General features: G+C 42.2%; 1 protein-coding gene across 2 annotated transcripts in view; it reads left to right on the top strand.

Moving 5' to 3' along the window:
- LOC140500339 (gasdermin-D-like) overlaps window positions 1-16,716 on the top strand; it is a 35,553-nt gene extending 18,837 nt beyond the window's left edge. The window contains exons 6-11 of one of the 2 annotated variants that reach the window (XM_072602830.1): window positions 108-155; window positions 3,275-3,424; window positions 4,370-4,536; window positions 10,096-10,240; window positions 15,795-15,874; window positions 16,226-16,716. In XM_072602830.1, the coding sequence (XP_072458931.1) occupies window positions 108-155; window positions 3,275-3,424; window positions 4,370-4,536; window positions 10,096-10,240; window positions 15,795-15,874; window positions 16,226-16,474 (839 nt within the window). In that variant the 3' untranslated portion in view covers window positions 16,475-16,716. The remainder of the gene's footprint in view (window positions 1-107; window positions 156-3,274; window positions 3,425-4,369; window positions 4,537-10,095; window positions 10,241-15,794; window positions 15,875-16,225) is intronic. The other variant, XM_072602831.1, reaches the window with a different exon arrangement.
- Window positions 16,717-22,673: the final 5,957 nt, after the last annotated feature.

Here is a 22,673-nt window from a genome sequence, read left to right as displayed (position 1 = left end):
GCTACACTGATTTCTAGCCCTTCCAAAAATGGAAATCTAACCCTTTTCATTCATAGCTGCAACTACATTGAATTTTATCATCTTTAATTATTTTTTTCTTTATCTAGGTGTTCTTCTAGTTCCAGACAAGAACCAGAAAACCTTCCCACCCAAAGGTGAGTGACAAGCTTGGTTGTCTATCTAGTCCCAAGGTCCAGCCCATTCCAGGGGACCAGTGTCCAGGCAGCTCCTCAGGGAGACTCTCAGTTTTCTAGAATGAGAAACTTCCCTCTCCAGTTTTGGTTCAGTCTAGGGTTCTGGTTAGGTGACGCACAGAGAGAACTAAGTATCCTTTCCCTCTGTGTAGGAGGGAGAAGACAGAACACAGGAAATAATAAGAAGGAAACAGAATGGGTAGAGAGCTGGTCTCCAAATCCAGAAGAACCAGGTTTAAGTCTAGCCTCTGACATGTACTGGTTGTGTGACCCTGGACAAAACACTTCACTCCACAGTGTCCCAGGTGAATCTCTGTGCCTGTGAGTTGCTGCACTGGAAGAGGGAGTTTCTTCACTGGCCATTCTCAATATCAAATGAAAGCACTAGAACGAAAATAGTCTGTTGTCGTTCTGCTGTTTTAGGAATCACCAAATCTCTGTGACCCCTTTTGAGGTTTTCTCAGTAAAGATACTGAAATAGTTTGCCATTTCCTTCTCTAGCTCATTTTTACAGAAGAGGAAGCTGAGGCAAACAGGATCAAGAGAGATGCTCTCAAAAGACTTAGTGCAGTTTAAAACTTTAATAGCATTTGAGACACTCTGTGTACATACATGTGTCTGCATCTGTGTATACACACACACACACACACACACACACACACACATATATATATGTATATCTACGTATATAGAATATGCATGCGCATAAATGTGTATGGGCTGCTGGGTTCCAAGTCAGTAAGACCTGAGTTCAAATCTGGCCTCAGACACTTACAATTTCTGTTACTCTGGACAAGCCACTTAACCCTGTTTGCCTCAATTTTCTCATCTGCAAAATGAGTAGGGATAGGAAATGGCAAATCACCTCAGTATCCCCATCAAGAAAACCCCTAATGGGGCCTCAAAGAGCCAGGCACAACTTAAAACACAACTCAGCCAAAAGATGTATACACACATATACATTAATATTTGCAAAATACTGTGTGTACATGATCTAATTGGAGCCTCACAACTACCCTGTATGATAGGGATTCCAAGTGTTGTTAATGACCCTGCCTCATAGCTGGGCTCCTTCTCCTCTGTGCAGCATTCCATTCCCTCTGCCCACTGATGGAGATAGAAAGATGAAGGTCTTAGGGGAATATTGAGTCCTACTTATTTGTGAAGTTGTTCTCTGATACCTTTCCTTCTTCTGTCTAAACAAGATGTCAGCCATAACTTACATGTTTTACATTACTTTAGATTTGTCTAACAGACAATCTCATAATGCACTTGAATCCTCTTATCTCTCAAGGGATGAGAGAGCATCCTCCTTCTACAGATGAAGAAGTTCCACTCTTGACTTGTGGTCAGCGGTTCAAATCCAACCTCCCTTGTACTCTAGCTGGGTGTTGTGGGCACACTGCTGAGAGACTCAGTCTCCTCATCTGTTAAATGGAGATCATGGCACCTGTAGCCCAGACCTCTCTGTCCTTTTGAGGATCAAGTGAGATAAACTGTGACAAGTGCTTTGTGAAGTTGAAGCCCTAGCTAGCTGGAAGTTAGCTGTGGTTGTTAGGTCTGACAGTGGTCCAACCAATCACCTGGTAGACTGGATGGTAGAAGCCAGAGGGATGGGAACATAAGCTGAGCCATGGACCTTTGTGGGATAGATTTGATTCTTTGACATGAAGTTGGGCACTTTTGTTCTGTGCTATGATTCCTAAGGAATCCTGGGGGTGGATGGCCTCTGGAGACTGAAACAGATGTTTTTTTCCTTTCAGGCACAGTATGTAGAATCCACTTCTCATAAGGAGAGTGAGTGGCTTTTTCTCCCTATGTTCTTGTCTCCAACAATCAAAACACAGAGATCAAAGCCTCCTGAACTATTCAGAGGCAGGATCCATGGGTAGGCCAGGGTCTACAGGCCAGGGAGGGTCCAAGAGGGAATGACAGGGCCAAGGCCACTCTGCTTATGGCTCTCTCACAGCAGCCCCAGTGAGGCGGGTCCTGGTCTCTTCCTAGGGACTGTGCTTATGTAAGGAGTGGAGGCATAGTACCAGCAGACTGGGGGTAACCATGGCATGGGGAACTGACCTTAGGGTTCAAGGGAACTTCTCTCAGTGGGTCCCCAGACTCCGTGAAGGGCAGTGTTTATCTCACCCTATATGTTCTATGTGTCAAATGAGATAATATTTGTAAAATGCTTAGGATAGTACCCAGCACTTCCCTTCCCCTTCTCTTCCTCTGAGTATGGAGGCAAGGCCCAACCCCAAATTACCCAGGGGGCTTCCTCATGGTCCAAGGAGTTTATCTTCCAGTGTGTTTAGGTGTCTGTGATCTAAGAGTCGAGAGTTCAAAGGCCCTGAAATGGGCAGAGTCTGAATGAGATTGGACTGACATCCCCTCTATGCATGGGCAAATGCCTGTCTTTATTCTTTGTACCTGCATGAGACTCTCATGCCTGTGGTACAAGGCAGGGGTTTGCACTCAAGAAGACTGGCCTGAAAGTGCTATGGAAGGCTCTGTATGATAGTAGCTAACATTCTATAGTGTTTATTCTGTGCCAGATTCTGTGCTGAGTGAGTACTTTGAAATTATCTCATTTGATCCTCACAACAACGTTGGGAGGTAGGTACAATTATTATTTCCATTTGGCAGGGGGAAACTGAGTCAAACAAAGGTTAAGTGACTTGCCAAGGGTCATACAGCTAGTAGATATCATGATTCCTGATTTCAAGCTGGTGCTCTGTCTACTGCTCTGCTTTGCTCTAGGGGAAAGAAGATGAGAGATCACAGAGAGGGGGTTTCCATAACACTTCATACCTCAGCCAAAGAGGGAATACATCCAGTGGAGGGTGAGCAGGCCAGATGAAAGGACAGGAGACCAGGCCAGGGAAGGATGGGTTGAACAAAGTAGAGATGCTTACCCTAGAGAAGAGAAGAGTTGAGGGCCGTCTTCAGGCATTGGAAGGTCTCTTCTAAGCGAGAGGGATTAACATTTTTTTACTTGACCCAGAGAGGGAAGGAAGTCAACAAAAGGTAGACCAGTTCTTTGCAAAGACAGTCTTCTTTTCTATTACATTTTCCATCAATTGCAGTTGAGGACTTTTCAGATGCCTGCAATTTTACCCTGATTCAACCATCATGTAGAACGAAGAATTTCTCTGGAAATTTTCAAGAGGTCTCTCAAATCAAGACAGCCAGGATGAATCCTTCCCATGGAGGTTTTCAAGAGGATTCCAGGCTAGGTAAGAGCTGTGTGTAAGAAGTTTCATAAAAGACTTCATCCAGGAAAGGTAGGGCTAGAAAAGGGCCATGATCGGTTGTGTCCTGAGAGTAGCTGCAAATGGGCAGCTATGGCAGGGGGGCAAGGGGAACAACACCCTACTAAGGGTGGATCTATGGAAGATACTTGAGAGGATAGGGACAATGGTTGGTTGGGGCAAGGAAGCATAAGTCAGTTTAACTGTCAGATTCCTCATTGAAGTGAATATTCACACAGGCAAGTAGATGGCACAGGGGATAGAGCACAGGACCCGAAGTCAGAAGACCTACGTTCATTCTGGCCTAAGGCACTTAGAAGCTGTGTGACCCTGGGCAGGTCACTTACCTGCAAGCTGCCCCAGTTTGCCCATCTATACAATAGAGATGATAATAGCACCTGCCTCTCAGAGTTGCTGTAAGGATCAAATGAGATAATACTTGCTAAGCACTTGCGAAGTGCTATATAAATGTTAATTATTATTATGAAGAATCAGTGAAATGTGGTTACAGATATACTGAAGCATCAAAGAAATTACTGATGCCTTTATTCGAATCACTGATAAAGGTGCTAAACAAAATGTCCTTTCTTTGGGAAGTAGGTGACTCCAACCATGACTCCTTTTTCTCTAGGAAGGAAGTAACAACACATCACTTAACTTACCTGTGGTTGACTTTGAGAATAGGGCATGTGGCTAGGTACCCTTCCTTACTATGGTGGAGTGAGGTCCCAGACCCCTCCCTGGATCCCCATCAATTGGGTAAGATTCTTGAGGCCAGGGAATATGGATGTCCACTTGGGTTGAAGAGGGTATAAAGCAGGCACCCACTCCAGCAGCCTGCGGAGCCTAAGGTTTCCCAGGAAAGGACCAGGGATGAAGGGCCTGAGAGTTAGAGTATGATCCCAGCCTTAACTGTCTTGTTTTTTCTAGATTTCAACAAAATGACCACAGTCATTGGCTTTGAGCAACTGCAGGCTGAGGTGGATAATGAATATCACCCACTCACCATGCAGGACAGCAAGTTACAGCAGTTTCTCCTTCAGGCTCTCCTGAGTCTCCTCCAGAGTGAGCAGGATCTACTGGACTTAGAAGTCATGGTGAGAGAGTCTAGAAGTCAGGGCCACAGAGAATCACAGGAATGAGACTGGACATTAGGACTGGGGAGGACAGAAGGGAAGAGTAGGGGGGGCACAATTTTGGATTTTGAGTTAGAGTGCCTGGCTTCATATCAGACTGTTCTTTTTAAGCAGTTGGGCCACCTGGGAGAAGTCTGGCCAGCTCTCTTGGACTCAGTTTCCTTATCTATAAAATGAGGGTACTAGACTATATGAATGCCAAGGACCCTTCCACTAGATCCGATGGTTCTGCAAGTTGAGGGACTCCCTGATAAGTGAAGGAGTTGGAGGAAGGAGTGTGGTCTAGGGATTGTAGCTGAGAAGAACTGGGACCAGGGAGCGCGTGCATTAGTAGCTGGTGATTGCTGGGCTGTTGGTCAGTGAACTGAGTCAAGATCCAATTAGTGAAATAACTGAAGGCTTGTAATTATGTAGGTGTGTGTGTTCATCCTTCGTTGCCGAAGAAGACCATGCCATCAGAGAAATAATGACATGACTTGCACTTGACTTTGTTTTTTTGAGTGAGGGAAGGCTGTGCAGGTCACCAGTCTCACTTCTCCTCCAGAACCATCTGAATCCAGTGACCAGATATTCATCAGGATGACTGGAGATGACCCAGGATGAGGCACTTGAGGTTAAGTAACTTGCCCAAGGTCACACAGCTAGTGAGTGTCAAGTGTCTGAGGTGAGATTTGAACTCAGGTCCTCCTGACTCCTGCACTGGTGCTCTATCTAATGCACCACCTAACTGCCCAATTACATGGGAGAAGAGGACTGAATCTTGTCTGAGTAGAGCAACTTGTGCCTATAGAAACTCCCTGGGACTATTCACCAAGCAGAGTTTTTTTTTTTTTTTTAAAATGCTAATAATAATTTTGATTCTTATTATTTACATCTGGATATTAAAATGTACAGGGCATCTGGGTGATACAATGCATAGACTGCCCAGCCTAGAGTCAGGAAGACTCACCTTCCTGAAATCAAATTTGACGTTTGACACTTTGCAGTTTTGTGACTCTGAGCAAGTCTCTTAACCCAGTTTCCCTCAATTTCCTCATCTGTAAAATGATTTAGAGAAAAAAATGGCAAACCAATCCAGTATCTTTGCCAAAAAAAACCCACATGGGGTCATAGAGTCAGACACAACTGAAATGATTGACCAACAATTAAAATGTACACTTGACCCAAAAAAAAAAAAAACCAAGAATTTTTACATATATATACAAATACTTTCAGGAATTCAATCGTCATCATTTGTGAAAAATACAAGCTAAAAACAAACCAAAAAACTCTTATAAAACCTAGTAAATATCAAAGAAAGGGAAGATGCATGGAAAACAAACTCTCCCCATTTTGTTGTTCCCAAACAATGGTTTTCAGAATAACTTCTAAAGTCCCAGAACTCAGAATTTCCTGCACTGGTTTGAAATAATTCCACTAAAGACTAATAGTGAACCGCAAAAACACCAAGGAAGTTTCTGAGAAGTCGCACTGAGAGGTAGTCAGCCTTAGCCTTATAGGAATTCTGTCTTCTGAGATGTTGCCAGCTCTGCTCCTCTGATATCTTCAACCTATTTCCCTAAGAGTCCTCTTGGTTACAAGGCAAAAGGACATTGTCAGAGCTGATAGAACTCTCTGGATCCTGGGGACATTCCCTCTGTACCATCATATCTTCAGTATCTTTGTTTAATTTTGCTCTTATCAAAGAGTCTTGAATCACAGAATTTCAAAGTTGGAAGTGGTCTCAGAGGTGATCTGATCCAAATTATTAATTTTATTAAATCACATTGCTACTTAATAAGTTGGTTTCATTTTTTAATTATTTTTTAAGTATTAAGCATTTATTTCTTTCTTCCTCTCATCTTCCTATACCTACAAAAGACAAAGACCAGAAAGAAGAAAGGGGAAAAGGAACGGAAAGGAAGGAGAAAGGAAGAAGGGAGAGAGAGAGGGAATTAAAGAAAGAAAAGAAGAAACAAAGAAACCCTGTATCACATAAGCACAATAAAAGGAAAAGAAATTTCTATGTTGTTCACATTCAAAAATTCATTTCTCATTCTGTACCAGTCCATCACTCTTTGTCATGAGCTAGGCAATATTCTTCTTTATCAGTCTTATGGAATCATGGTTAAGTATTTAACTGATAGAGTTCTTCGGTCTTTCAAAAATGTTTATTTTTCTATTATTGATGTTACTGTATAAATTGTTTTTTAGGTTCTGCTTACTCCACTCTGTATCTGTTCATAGGAACCTTCCCATTTCTCTTTAAAATGGCCTTTTGATCATTTCCCTACAACATAATAGTATTCTGTTACATTTATATACTCACATAGAACAGCTTCTTCAGCCATTCCATAATCTAGTTTAATAAGAGTTATCTTAACAAAGAAATAAAAAAGTCTGTTTTGCATGGTATAAAGGGAAAGATCCTAGATTGGGAAAACTGGGCTTATAATCCCAGCCCTGGCTCCAAGGAGCTGTGTGATTCCCCCAGGTAGTCATTTCAGTTCAATGAGCCTCAGTTCCTCACTTAGGAAATGGAGATCAGAATAGCACCTACTGCACAGCAATGTTTTGAGGCTCAAATTCACTCATTTTGTGAAGCTCTCTGCAGACTTTAGAGCCCTGTATATATTAGCTATTTTGGGTCCTGGAATATCATCAATGGAAGGATCTTTGGAGAGGGGACCTTCCCATTGCAATGCAAACCAGCTCATCAACTTTGAGTCTTAGAACCCTGCATGGGATATTGAGAGAGTAAGTGATTTACTCAGGGTCACACAGCCAATATGATTCATCTTCACTTGTCCCCAGGTCATCCTACTGTCCAGCAACTTGGAGCCTCTCATTATTGGTGGTACAAGTATCAATTACTATTATTACTACTATTATTTGTTGGTAGTAAAAATAATGAGGAAAGAGATGATAATACTTGAACTACCAAGCTCACAGGACTGTTGCCAGCAAAGTTATTTGGTAAACCCTGGGAACTATTGTTCCTCTGCTTTTCTTTTTTACAAAACTTTAGCTATTGATACTTAGGACAAGTTAGATTCATTGTAATATAATACCCACTCTGAACAATCTCACCAGAGAGTAGCTGCCCCCTCAGGTCTAGGGGTTCATGGTTAAGTATTTAATTGATAGAGTTCTTCAGTCTTTCAAAAATGTTTATCAGGTCTATCCTGTGTGTCTACATTCCTCAAATTATAGACCATCCTCCTTCCCTTCCAGCTGAGCCTGAAGAGTCAGCCAGTAGACACAACTAGCTCAAAGAAATTAACATAGTAAAAATAGCTACAAGTTCCCCCACCATTAAGTCCATGTCACAATCTCCCACAACTAGGCACGATGTCTGTGGGAGGAGTGGTCTGGCATTTCCAGTACCATAAGGGTAAGGCACACGTAGAAAATGCATGCTGCCATTTATAAGAATAACAGTTCCCATTTATAGAGCACTTGATTTGCAAAGCACTTTGCAAATAGTTTGATGTCTTTTGATCCTCAAAACATCCATGGCAGGTAGGTTCTATTATGATCTCCATTTTACAGGTGGGAAAATTTAGGCAGATAGAGATCAGCAGTTTGACCAGGGTCACACTGCCAATCTGTATCTGAGGCTGGGTTTGAATTTAGTTCTTTCTGACTCATTCTCTTCTCAGGAATGACCTATATCCCCTTTCTGATTTCTTCAGGTAACCCAATGCTTCCTGTCATTCTTGTTTCTTCTTTTTCCTTACAGGGGGGCCTTTGGGTATCTGAAGTATCTGTGCCTGAGGTCCTTAATGCTCTCCTTTGTCTTAAGCTTCCTTACATCAAATTCCATTAAGTGAATATTTATTGAGCAACTACTGTGTGCAGAATACTGCACTCAGGGTGGAAGAGATGTAAGAATTAATTAATGGATTAGTGATTAATAATGAAATAAGAAATGTTCCTTATGGAGCTTACCATCAGTGACATACAGATACTGTGACTGACCAAGCTTGAATAGTTTAAGAAGAGATCCATGAGAAGAGCCATATGTGGATTCTCTGTACTGACACAGAGCACAGAACCTTGACTCCCCAGTAGACAGTTCCATGAGTTTTTGGAGCCCCCAAATTCTTCAGCTCTTGCCAAAGTGATTATGATGCTCTGCGAACTTAGCTAGGCTTGTCCTTGGGCAAAAGGCACCAGTTGGTCACCAGGCCTATACTCCAAGCTCTTCCAACCTGGGAGGGACGACTAGACCTGATTCTCTGCTAGCTAAGCCTCAGAAGCCCTTCTCTGTGACCCAGGTAGGTGACACAGTAGAAAGAGAGAAGGATGTGGAGTCAAGAAGATCTGAGTTCAGATCTTGCCTCAGATGCTCCTGGGTGACAATGGGCAAGTAATTTATCCTTTTTCACCCTCAGTTTCCTCATCTATAAAATGGAGACAATAGTAATAGCATTCATCTCGCAGGCTTATTGGGAAGAAAAAAGGAGATAATATTTGTAACACGGTTTGTAAAACTTTAAGTGCTAGCTATCATTATTATAATGAGACCTCCGGGATACCAGTGATGTGTATATGACTAATAGTACTTAAATCTACATAGATCTAAATGTCGAGTTTTGTTCCTTGTTCTCTGTTTCTACTACTTTCCCCATTTATTTACATCTCCTTCTTTAACAACACTACAAAGATTTCTGAGAAGAGTGGATAACTTGAAGTGGGGAAGAGGAAATAGGTTTTTCACACCTGCAGGGAGTTCCCAAACAGCTAAAAATCATCCAAAACTTAGCTACTTAAAACCTCGAACCAGAGGGTAAAGGGGCATCTTTTACTGTTAGTTTAACATTTCATTAATGTGAGTGATTGTTCCTGGCCTTTGGTAACAAAATGAAATGAGCTGGAGCCAAGAAGGGGAATGCAACCGCATTTTTCTCCCTCCAGTTTCAGAGATGTGAATACACTCCCAGAACCACAGTTTGGAATAGGAAGACTTTCTGATGTAAGTCAGTTGACAGGAATCCTTTGTTCAGTCACCTTTTGGTAACCTGTTTTTCAAGACAAGAAAGAGCATGTCTTGAGTTTTTCAGTCTTTGGATGCCTTCCTCTCTGTTACAAAAGGAAGGAAATAAAATCCCTAAGGGTTCCTCCTTCTGGTTTCTACCATTGTTTCCCTATAGACCTTTCCCCTTCCTTGCTCTCTTCAGTCTCTCACAAACCATCTCTATATGTCACCATGCATATTCCTGGGGGACAATCTCTTTACTTTCCCCAAGACTCCTATAGGGAAAGGGAAGAGGACTAGGGAAGAGCCATACTGGCTACATATGAATCCATTAGTCTTCTTCCTCTCACTTTTCACTTATTGAGTGGGGTGGTAGAACTAAAGCCCTCTAGGGTTTGCCCTGGAGTTTAGGATCTCTCCTAGCTGTACTGATTCCAGGTTTCCCCAGACAAACAGTGTCTTTGGGGGCAGGGCAAGCCTGGCTACTAGCCCAAGGGGCTGGTTTGGGCAGGAAGATGTCACTCTCACCATTCAGCTTCCTTCTCATCTCTCCTCTACAGTTAGAACAGAGTTTGTACACTGGCGAACCCCCAAAGAAGATGGAGGGCATGACAGGCAACATCCTAAGTAACCTGCAAGACCAGAATGGACAACTTGTGGGGGAATCAGCAGGCGCATTCCTCTACCTCCTTGGAGCCCTGAATGGTAAGAAAAATTACAGGAGGAGAGAATGGGGGGTAAGTAGACCCGGGCTCACTAACATTCAGAAAACAACACCCTTTCAACTTTGTATAAGAGGTACTTGGGATTCTAGATTAAGCTTTTTTTTAAAACAAGAAAAACAAAAAACTCATCTTCTGTGTATTTTTATCTTCAAATCATCCCTCTGAGGCAGAAACAGACAGGTTTTGTCTGCTTTGTTGATGGAGAAACAAAGGCCCAGAAGGGGAAGTGACTTGCCCAAAGTCAAACACCTACACTCTGCATTGGCAAAGCCCATTCCAGTGATTCCTAGCCAGTCATCTGTCTTTCATGTGACTGACTCCCCTGTTAAAGTCCATCATCAATGAGAAGAAAGTTCCTCCCTTCTCTTAAATCCTTCTTTCCCGTACTCTCCGGGGACAGGAAGCATAGGCCCTCGTCCTTATTGGGGATGGGCCACAGTATTCCCCAATAGTTCTCAGCTCTTTCTCATTGATCCTACATGGCTCCTCATCAGCTCCCGTGGATTTAACTAACATCTCTACAAAGACCACAGTCAGATCTGTATATTTAGTCCTACCTTCATTCCTGAGCTCCAATTCCCCATCAACAATTTCCTGTTGTACATTTTGAACTGGATATCCCATAGACATCTCAAAAAGTCAAAATATGAACTCTTCTTTCATGCTAAAACCTACCCTGTTTCTCTTACGGACACCAGTATCTTTCAATTTATCTAGGTTTGTAACCTTGGGTATCACCCCTGAGTCTTTCTTCTTCTTCTTCCCCCATATTAAATCACTTAGTAAGTCTAGTAGATTCTACTGCCACAACATATTCTATCTGTCCTATTCTCACAGCATCTCACATCCACTTCTTTCTCACCACTGAGTCACTATCTTAGGTCAAGTCTTCGTCATCTCTCACCTGAACCACCTGAATACCAATCTAATTGCTCTCCCTGCCTCTGATGTCTCCCTTTTCCCTTGCATCCTACACACAGCTTCTAAAGTGATCTTCCTAAAGTAAAGGTCTGACCATGTCATTTCCCTACTCAATAAATTCCATTGGCTCCCTATAACTTCTGCAATCAATTATATGTCCTCTGACATTCAAATCTCTTCACAGCCTGGCTCCACCTTACCTTTCAAGCCTTATTTACATATTACTCCCCTTTACACCTTCTGCAAACTAAGCAAACCGACTTTCTTATCACTCCATCTCTTACCTCTCTTTTTATGTTGTTTCTTACCTATGCTGGGAAGTCACACCCTTCACATCTTTACTTCTGAGAATTCTTAGTGTCCTCCAAGACCAAGTTCAAGCACCACTTTCTATACGAAGCCTTTCTTAATCCTCACAGTTGGTAGAGCCTGCTCCAAAAACATGCCCATATATCTCCATCCCAGTCCTTTCTATTTCTTACATAGTGTGCACACGTCTGTAGATATGCATGCTGTCTTCCCATCCTCCTGATGAGGAGCCATGTAGGATCAAGGAGAAAGATCTGAGAACTATTGGGGAATACTATGGCCCATCCCCAATCAGGACGAGGTCCTAATGTTTCCTGTCCTGGAGAGTACAGGAAGGAAGGGTGACATCCCATCAGGACATGACTTCCTTTAGGGCAGGGATTATGTTTTTATCTTCATATCCCTAGCAGCAAGCAGGGTTCCTGGCACAGTCATTAATTAATGCATGTTTATTGACTGAGTGCTTGAGCTCTCATCTAACACTGTCTCTTCAATGCCTGGTTTGAGCTATTCTGGAGGATTTCATGCACCTGTCACAAAACTAGGGTGACTTGGTCCACTACAAATTATATTATTTTAATCTCAAATGAGAGGCAGCTTGGTGATTCAGTAGATGGATGACTGGGCCTGGTGTCAAGAAGACCTGAATTCAAATCCAGGCTCAGATGCTCACAGGCAAGTTACTTCATCTCTGTTTGCCTTAATAGACTGGAGAAGAAAACAGCATACCAATAATCTTTGCCAGGAAGATCCTGTATGGTGTCATGAAGAGCTGCATATGATTAAATGACTAAAGAATAAAAATCTTAAATGACCCCTCACTACTAAAGCAATCCTTTTCTTCTTTCATAGCTGACTCTTTCATTTCCTACAGTGCTATTCAAGACCATAACTTCTCTCTTCCAGGCTTACATGTTCTCCCCTCACCCATTCTTCTCAGCAAATGACATCTCCTTATGCTTCACTAAGAAATTAGGGGCAATTTTCTAGTTTTCTCTACTCATCTATTCTACATCTCAAGACCACTTGTCATCATTCATCATTATTTCCTGCTTTTCTCCATTTTCTGATGAAGAACAAGCCTTTCTTCTCTACAGGGTCATCTCCTGAACCTGTGGATGATATCCCTTCCTGTCTCCTCTGGCAAAATGAACTATTATCATCCCCTCTCTCCTTATGTTTTTAAATCTCTCTTTATCCAGATTCCTTCTCTTCTGCCCCTGAGCACACTCACATCTTCCCATGTCTTGAAATCCCCACCACCCCATCCAGCTATAAGCCTGCATCTGTCCTCCATCATAGCCAAACAGCTTGAAATGCCTGTCTCCTTAGATGGCCTTCACTTTCTCAATCCCATATACTCAGGCTTCCACCTTCATCACTCCCATGAAATGGTTCTATCCAAAGTTACCAATGATCTTTATTGCTTAGTCCAACGACATTTTCTCAGAGCTCATTCTTTTAGATGTCTGCAACATTTGACAATATTGACCGCTATCTCCTCTGAGTTTTCATTAAATTGCTGTATCTTATTTCTTCCCCTGATTGTCTATCCACACTTCAATCTCTTTTACTTCATCATCATCGTTAGCCATGGGTGGACTCCACAGCTCTGGTTTTTGCTCTCTTTTCTCTCTATAATCTCACTCACTGATCTCATCACCTCCTTTGGGTTCCTCCCTATGCCATTGACTCCCTTATAGCCAGTCCTAGGCTGGAATTTCCCACTGGATAGTCAAATAGTGAGTAAGTGCTTTCTCCATTCCAGACACTGTGCTAAGCCCTGAGGAAACAAAAAAAAAGCAGAAGTCCCTACCCTCAAGGAGCTCACAGTCTAATGGTGGATTAACAAACAAGCAAACAAATATGTACAAACAAGCTGTAATTTACAGAAAGAAAACATTCTGATTAAGAGGGACTTAAGAAGGTATCCTGTAGAAGATGGGGATTTTAGTTTGAAATTTAAGTGAGCCAGGGAAGTCAGTAGGTAGGAAGAAGGACATTCCAAGTATGAGGAAAAACCAGAGAGAATACCCAGAGATGGAGTCTTATTTGTGAAGCAAGGAGGCCAGTGTCACTGGATCAAGGAGTACTGAGAGACAGGGAATAAGGTATAAGAAGACTGGAAAGGCAGGGGAGAAGACAGATTATGAAGGGCTTTGAAAGCCAAAGAGAGGATTTCATATTTAATCCTGTTGGTGATAGAGACTCATTGGAGTTAACTGAGCAGGGAGTTGACAGCTGAATGAAGGCTACACTGAAGTGGGGAGAGATCTGAGGCAGGCAGATCCACTAGCAGGTTATTGCAGGAGTCTGAGAGTAAGGGGATAAGGGTCTGTATGAGAGAGTTGGCAGTATCAGAGGAGAGGATGTTTGACAGATATTGTGAAGATGTTACCACGTGGACATCAGAAATTCATGATAACCCAAGCATAGTATTCAAGGTCTTTCTCTCCAAACTCATCCCTCTTCCTGACTTTGCTATTTTTTTTCAGGGATACCACCACCCTTCTAGAATCCAGGATCAAACCCTGAAAACCATCCTCCACTCTTCACTTACCCTTATCTACCTTATCTAAGCAGTTGTGATGTCTTGTTAATTCTCCCTCTCTACTATCTATGCCCTTCTCACTGTTCCCACAGCCACCACCTTTGTTTAGGTCCTCATCACTATTGCAATATCCTCTTAGTTGATTTTCCTGTATCAGGTCTCTCTCCTAATACATATTCCCTGTGAATGCCAAAGGAATTTTCCAAAAATACAGGTCTGACTGTCATTCCACTGCAAAAGAAGTTCCAATAGCTCCACTCTCTTGGCATTATCATCCTCATCATCCTCATCCTCATCATTATCATCATCATCTAGCATTTATATAGCACCTACTATGACTTTACAAATATCATCTCATTTGATCCTCACAACAACCTTGTGTAGGTGCTATGGCTATCCACATCTTACAATCAAGGAAATTGAGGCAAAAGAAGTCACGTGACCTGCCCAAGGCCACATTGTTAGTAAGTAACTGAGCTGGATTTGAATTCAGCTCTTCCTGACTCCAGCCCTAATGTTCTATTCACTGCACCTCCTCGTTGCCCTTTAATCTTCTCATTTATACATTTTAAAGCCCTTGGGCACCTGCCTTCAGCTGACCTTTCCATTATACATTATTACTCTCATTCTCACCTTCTACATTCTTGCTGTTCCTTGTATGCAGCATTGCTTCTCCTGTCTCCGTGTCTTTGCAAAGCCTAGAAAGCACCTGCCTCCTCAGCTCTTCTCCTTAGAATCCCTAGCTTCCTTCAGAGCTGCCTTCCAGTGCCACCTCCTTCATGAGGCCTTCCCTGATTCCCCACAGCTATTTGTCTTTCTGCAAATGACTTTGCATCTACCTCTTATGTCATCTGTATATAGACTTACCTATGTATGTTCTCTCAAGTACATACTCACACAATTGTGCTCATCCTTTGTTGCCGAAGAAGACCATGCCATCAGAGAAATAATGACATGACTTGCACTTGACTTTGTTTTGAGTGAGGGAGGGCTGTGCAGGTCACCAGCCTCACTTCTTCTCCAGAGCCATCTGAATCCAGTGACCTGATATTCCTCAGGATGACTGGAGATGACCCAGGATGCACTGGGAGACCTTGTGTCCTTTAGACCAAGGTCGTTGCAGGTCCTCACTTAGAGTGAGGCAACACCTATTCATTGAATAGGCCTGTTTAAGAAGTAGCCAGGGCATGGCCCCTTAATGAGGTCAAGAAGACATGAGGCTGGAAGGGAAAGAGCAACAGGTACTATTGATAATCACTATAAGGTAAAGCTAGGAGGGTCCAGAGGAGCTCTTAGGCAGGGGCCCTTTGCAGTCCCAGGGAGAGGAAAGGGGAGGGGAGGGGAGGGGAGGGGAGGGGAGGGGAGGGAAGGGGAGGGAAGGGCAGGGGAGGAGAGGGGAGGAGAAAGGAACCAGTAAAACCCAACTAAACTGGGCAGCTTTTGGTCATCCAAATTTAACTTCCTTTCAAGAGGAGAAGGAAAGGGACGGGGAGGCACACAGGAGAGGAGTTGAGTTACCAGCTCCATCTACTCACAGGATTGTGTTTGTCCTTTGTTGCTGAAGAAGGCCATGCCATCAGAGAAATGATGACATGACTTGCACTTGACTTTGTTTTGAGTGAACATATGCTGTTTGAGAGCAGAGACCATTCCATTTTTGTCTTTCTATCTCCACCGCCTAGCAGAGTCTAGCCCTTACTAAGGCATTTAAGACTGACTTGACTGATTGAGTGATTGACTGATTTGTCCCCAGCCCTGAGTGACATGCAGCACCAGCTCCTGATCCAGTTGCTAGAGAAGAAGGAAAAGATTCTGTCCCAGGAGACAGCACTGGTAAGAAAAGCTGCTTCCTTCCCAGAAGTAAGCTGGGCAGCCACAGCTTCCCAGAAACCTTGGAATGGGCATCTAGAGAATGAAACAGAAATGCAGGGAGGGAGCAGTCCTTAAGGGGATGGTGTCCTTTCTGTGGATGACCTGCCCCTTCCTCTGCTCTGCTGCCCAGAACTCAATGGGATGACTTCTGACCTCACAGGGTCTCTTGCCTGTCTTGCAGTTGCCTCAAGGGCACAGTTTAGTAGTTCTCTCAGGAGCCTGGTTTCCTAGGAGGCTTTCTCAGAACAGCTAGAAAGTATCCCCTGCTCTTCCACAGAGACCCTGGGTTCACTCCAATCATGTTTCCCATAGGTGAAGGAAATTCTGAAGGAGAACTTCAATCAGACAGAGGAGAGGCCCTTCTCCCTTCCTTCAGAGTTGCTGTCCTTTGTCCAGGGCCAGGATGAGAACTTGACCCTCACATGTGACCTGCTGCAAGAGTGTGGACTGTGGCTCTCAGGAGATGAACCTCAATTTACCTGGAACCCCAGTGCTCTGCACTCCCTTTGTGCACTGTATGGGAGTCTGGTGCTGCTACAGGCTCTCACTGAAACCTGCTGACCTAGCCCTGTCTTTCCTCACCCATTTTGTGTGTTCTCCCCTTATAGAAACCCCATGCCCAGTGGATTAGGGGACAGCCCTATTTCATATCACAGGACCATAAAATTTGTGTGTTGGGCCCTCCTCTGCAGCCAACTATTCCATTCACACCCAAAAGGAATCCTCACTGTGATGTATTCCAATGGCACAGTGCCTGAACATAGTAAATACATAATAAATGTTGTTGATTGACTATTAACTTCCCTCGACGTCAGTTTCCTTATCTATAAAATGAAGGAGTGGGCTAGATGACGTCTACAAAATACTATCAAGACAAAAGAGCTGCATGAATTTCTGGATTGTTTTTCAAATACCAAGGGGTGGATTAGACCAGAAAATTCTGCACTTTGTAGAATACTATGACACCACCAAGGACAGGCATGACTAGAAAAGGAGGTAAGCAAATCACACATAGCAAGGAGAAAAAACCTGAAAGAACTCCCTCTACTCATGTTAGCACCTTCTCTGCAATTTCTGGTCCTAGAATTGCCTAGAAGCCTAAAAAGATAAGTGACTTGACCATGATCACACAGTCAGTATATGCTGAAGGGCAGACTTTCACCCAGGTCTTCCTGACTCTGAGACTGGCTCTCTATCCACTCAGCCATAATGGCTCCATCTCTGTGAGCCCCTAATGATGGTGACCTGGAAGGAGAGGGATTGCCACTGACATAAGGGATTGTAAATTTTACTTACCCAGGAATCCAAAGGGGAACATCAGATGGCTTACCTGTTGTTTCTTCTAGTTTGCATTTGAAGCAGGAGAAGAACAGTTAAGTGCAAATGTGGAGGTGATAAGGGATGGAGGAAGGAGCTAGTTTTAGGGGGGAGCTCTTCAGGTAAGACTGGTTTTCTCCACTACCCCTGCTGGATCTTCCACTGACCAGTCATCTACAGGTGCATCTTAGAGCCTCTGAGCTGTCATAGAGAACCATGGCTGAGATCTCCTTCAAGAGCCTCAGGAATTGGTCACAAGGAGCTAATGTCCACTCTGCACTCTGGGAAGAAAGGGCCCAATGCAGGGTTAGGGTATAGTCAGGTACAGGGACATACACTTTCTTCCCCATTACTGAGAGGACATGGAAGAAGATCAGAGGGGGAAGGGACAGGAGGGCCAAACCCTGGGTCCCAACCCTCCCTGTATTGGCAGGTAGAACTTATTTCCTAGGGCCATCTTATATAATTGCCTTCATGCTCCTTTCTTATAGTATATAGGATAAGAAAGTATATATAAATATATATAGTATATACCTATAGTATATTATATATATACATATACTTATACAATAGTATTCCATCACATTCATATACCACAACTTGTTCAGTCATTTCCCAATTGATGGGAATCCCCTCAATTTCCAATTCTTTGTCATAACCAAAAGACCTGCTATAAATATTTTATACATGATGGTTCTTTTCCCTTTTTTACGATCTCCCTGGGATACAGACCCAGCAGTGATATTGCTGGATCAAAGGGTATGCGCAGTTGCAAAATGCTCTCCAGAATGGTTGAATCAGTTCACAACTCCACCAATAATGCATTTGTGTTCCAGTTTTCTCATATCTCCAAAATTTATCACTTTCCTTGTTTTTGGCCATATTAACCAATTAAATAGGAATGAGGTGGTACCTCAGAGTGGTTTTAAGTATATTCCTTTCTATAACCATTCAGTTTTCTCCAGAGAGCTATCGTATCTAACTTTAATAAAATTCTATTCACCTCCTTAACTTCTTTCTTGTCTATCTTGTGTTTAGATTTATCTAATTTAGAGAAGGGGAAGCTGAGGTCCCCACTAGTAAAATTTTTCTGTCTATTTTTTCTTGTAACTTACTTAACTTCTTCTTTATTAGTATCGATATTACTTCATTGTCTGTGGTAACTTTTAGCAAGATATAGTTTCCTTCCTTATCTCTTTTAGTTAGATCTGTTTTTGCTTTTACTTTGTCTGAGATCAGGATTGCTACTTCTGTTTTTTTTTAATTTTTATTATTATTACTTCAGCTAAAGGATAGTATATTCTGCTTCAGACTTTTTTTGTTTGTGTATCTCTCTTGTTCACATATGTTTCTTGTAAACAACATATTGTAGCATTCAGTTTTCAACCCATCTGCTATCCACTTCTGTTTTATGGGAGGGTTCATCTTATTCACATTCATTGTCATGATTACTGTGTATTTCTGTCCATCCTAGTTTTTCCCCTGTTTATACATTTTTTTTCTCCCTTCACCCTGTTCCTCCTCACCGGTGTTATGCTTCTGACCTCCATCTCCCTCTCTCTGCCTGCCTTCTATCAGCCCTCCCCTTTTTCTTTCCCCTTTCTTCTCCTACTATCTTACTCCATAGGGTAAGATAAATTTCTATACCCAACTGATTATGTATGTTATTCCCTCATCAAATCTGATGACAGTAAAGTTCAAACAATGCTCACCCCATCATTTCTTCCCCTCTACCATAATAGGTCTTCTGTGATCTCTTCATGTGATGAAATTTACACTATTCTGACCCTCCTTTCCTTTTTTCCCCAGTGCAATCCTTTTTTTCACCTCCTTAATATTTTTGTAGCATCACATTTTTATGCCCCCACCCTCTGTCTATGTATACTCCATCCAACTGCCTTAATAGAGATATAATTTTCAATCCCTTGTAGGGGTGTAAACAGTTGAATATTATTGAATAACATGGATTATTTTCTTTCTTTTTTACCTTTTTTATGTTTCTCTTGAGTCTTGTATTTTAAAATTGAATTTTCTGTTCAACTCTGGTCTTTTCATCAGGGAAGTTTGAAAGTCCTATATTTCACTGAATATCCATCTTTTCAAAACCCTGAAAGATCATGCTCAATTTTCCCTGAGAGCTGATTGCTGGTTGTAATCCAAGTTCCTTTGCTGTCCAGAATATCTTATTCCAAGCCCTCTGGTCCTTTCTGTAGAAGTTGCTAATCTTACGTAATAATCCTGTGTAATCCTGACTGTGGCTCCTTGATATCTGAATTATTTCTTTCTGGCTGCTTGCAATATTTTCTGCTTGACCTGTTAATTCTGGGATTTGGCTATAATATTCCTTGGAATTTTCATTTTGGGATCTCTTTCAGGTGGTAATTGGTGCATTCTTTCAATGACTATTTTATCCTTTGGTTCTGGAATATCAAGGCAATTTTCCTTGATAATTTCTTGAAACACGCTGTCCAGGCTCTTTTTTAAAAAAATTATGTCTTTCAAGTGGTCCAATAATTCTTAAATTCTCTCTCTTGGATCTATTTTCCAGATTAGTTGTTTTTCCAATGAGCTATTTTACATTTTCTTCTATTTTTTTCATTCTTTTGATTTTGTTTGACTGATTCCTTGATATCTCACAGAGTTATTACCTTCTACTTGCCTGATTCTAATTTTTAAGGAATTATTTTTCTTCAGCTAACTTTGATACGTCCTTTTCCATTTGACTAATTATACTTCTATTTATTTTTTTAATTCTATTTTTAAAGGAGTTGTTTCTGTCAGTGGATTGTTTCCCCCATTTGGCTAACTCTTTTTTTTAAAGAGTTGTTTTCTTCAGTCAGTTTTTGAGCTTTCTTTTCTAAGCTATTAGCTCTTTTTTCATAATTCTCCAACATAGCTCTCATTTCTTTTCCCAATTTTTCTTCTACCTCTCTTACTTGATTTTTAAAATCCTTTTTGAGCTCTTCCAAAAAAGCTTTTTGCGCTTGAGACTAATTCATATTTCCCTTTTTTGGCTTCATATGTAGTCATTTTGACCTTGTTCTGTTTGTGTTTTGATCTTGCCTGTAGCCACAATAGTTTTCTATGGTTAGGACTCTTTTGGGGTTTTTTCTCATTTTTTAAAGTTGAACTCTGCTGGGGCACAGAGGGCACTGCCTGAAGCTTCCTGTGCTGGGGGCCAGGGGCCTGGTCACTCACTGGCTTCCTGCCCCAGGACCTCAAGTGCTTGCAACTTGCCCAATGTGCTAGGGAAGTACAGCTTAGTCATGCCTGTTGTGTAGGGGTTCCAGGGCTGGCAATTTGCCTTCTGTGCTGGGGAAGCCTCACAGTTGGTCTGCTGTGCTATTAACCTGCTGAGCCAGGACTGAGGAGCTGTGGTTGTTCATCTGTGCTGTGGCTAAGAGTCTTATACTGGCTTGCCTGGACACTGTCTGCATTGAGCTGTGCTCCCCTTCAATCCAAGCAAAACAGACATTCCTTGAAGTCCTTCTAAGTTATCATAAGCTGGAAAATTGTTTCAATCCTTTTTTTTTGTGCCTTGGGTCACTCTAGAATCTGTTTAGATATGTGATTTAGTGTTATTGCCCACATAAATTGGAGAAAGCTCAGACAATGTCCTGTCTTCTCTCTGCCATCTTGGCTCCACCTCATCTCCCATCCCCATAACTTCAAAGCAGTTCTCCTCAATTCTACCTTCAAGCAATTGATATTTTCCTTTAGGTTCAGACCAGGGGTCACCTCCTTCATGAAGCCTTCCTTCCCTGATACCATAAGGGGTGTTAGTGCTCTGATCTACCAGCCTAGTAACCATATTCAAAAAGAAAATGAAGTGAGCCTGGCATGACCTGTTCTTCCTGTAGCCCTGCTGGTTCTTTGTGCATATTGCTTCCTTTTCTAGATATTCACTAACCATCTCATATGTTCTAGAAATTTTCCAGATAGAAAATAACAGAGCCAGGATTCAAACCTGTCTTCTAATTCCTCCCCACCCCAAGTGATACCCATATGACAAAATGACCTTTATTTTAGTATAATTGAAAGTTGTGATATTGTTGTATATCAAAATGCTGGAACATTCTGAAATTCTAAGATGGGAAAGAGTCTAGGAAAGGTATATTTCCTAAGTGAGGTAAGAGTGAAAAGGAGCTCCCAGAGAACACGGGGAATGGACAGCATGTGTGGTTTTCCTGTCAATGGTGTAAAATGTTCACTGAACTCAGAAAGATGAAATTTGAGAATGAATGCCTACTTGACCCTCCTTATAGTCAGAAACCCAAACACTACTGCTTAGCACAGTGCCTGCTATATAGTGGGTTCTTAGGGGCAGCAGATCTGAGGTCCCTTCTAACGCCAACATTCAATGATTGTGAAACAGTCTTTGACAAACTCTCCCTTTTCTTTCCATAATTTCCCTAAACACAGGACCCTCTTATGCTTCTATGTCTTCTTCCCTCTGCTCCCAATGTCCTCTCTCTCCATTTTTGTAGGGTGAAATATTTAAAGTCCAACTCAACTATCCTCCCCTCAGTCCCTCAATCTATGTAGCAACATTCCCCTATCTACAGACCTCCCTTGCTCCTTTCTTTGGTCCTTCATGTGTAACCCTGTGCATGATAGCAACCTGGACTTCTAGCTTCCCTACCCCAGCTCCAGGAGAGGACAAGTCCTCTGCATCTCCCTCAGAACCTGGCTCTGTGTTGCACATCCAACAGTGATTTTATAGGCACCAAACTGATGATTGTTGAATTCTTTAGGGCAGAACTTAAAGATATATTTGGAGGACAGAAGATATTTCATTTTGGCTAGCGTCTAGAGGAAGCAGCATGAAATAAGAGCAGGAGGAAACTCAACATTGATTTCATTACTGACAAGGGTAGAAAGTTCAGATTCAGCCCTATGTGCTTCTTCTATCCATACTCTTTGAAGGGATGTCCTCACCTTGACTTCCTGGAGGAAAAGTCCCCAGCACAAACTTTTATACGCAGTGGGTGTTCAAGAAATAAATAATGAGCAAAAGATTCTCTCTCCTTACTATTTCTCTACCTTGCCAAATGTAGAACTCATTGAGGAGGAGTGAGGGATGAGAAATTAGGGGAAATGAAGGGGGCCCAGCCAAGAAAGGATGTGGTTCCTCCTAGTACCTTCCCTCTCTTGATAATTCCAATTTACCATATATAAGTTTAAATATATTACATGTATAGTAATTGATATTAACAATAGTAATTGTTTGCATGTTATCTGTTCCATTAGCCTGTGAACTCTTCAAGGACAAGGGCTATCTTTTTTTTTTTTTGTATGCCTAGTGCTTAGCACAGAACCTGGGACATAGTAGGTACATAATAAATGTTTTTGACTGATTAGCTGTCTGATGACTTACATGCAAGGATTAAACTGACTGCTCCATCAGAGAGACTATCCACCTTCTGTCTCCTCTTCTCTCTCA

The sequence above is a fragment of the Notamacropus eugenii genome, chromosome 4 (assembly GCF_028372415.1).
Source record: "Notamacropus eugenii isolate mMacEug1 chromosome 4, mMacEug1.pri_v2, whole genome shotgun sequence".
NCBI classification, from domain to species: Eukaryota; Metazoa; Chordata; class Mammalia; order Diprotodontia; family Macropodidae; genus Notamacropus; species Notamacropus eugenii.
The sequence above is the reverse complement of the archived record's forward strand: the minus strand, read 5'-3'. Positions and strand labels throughout refer to the sequence as shown.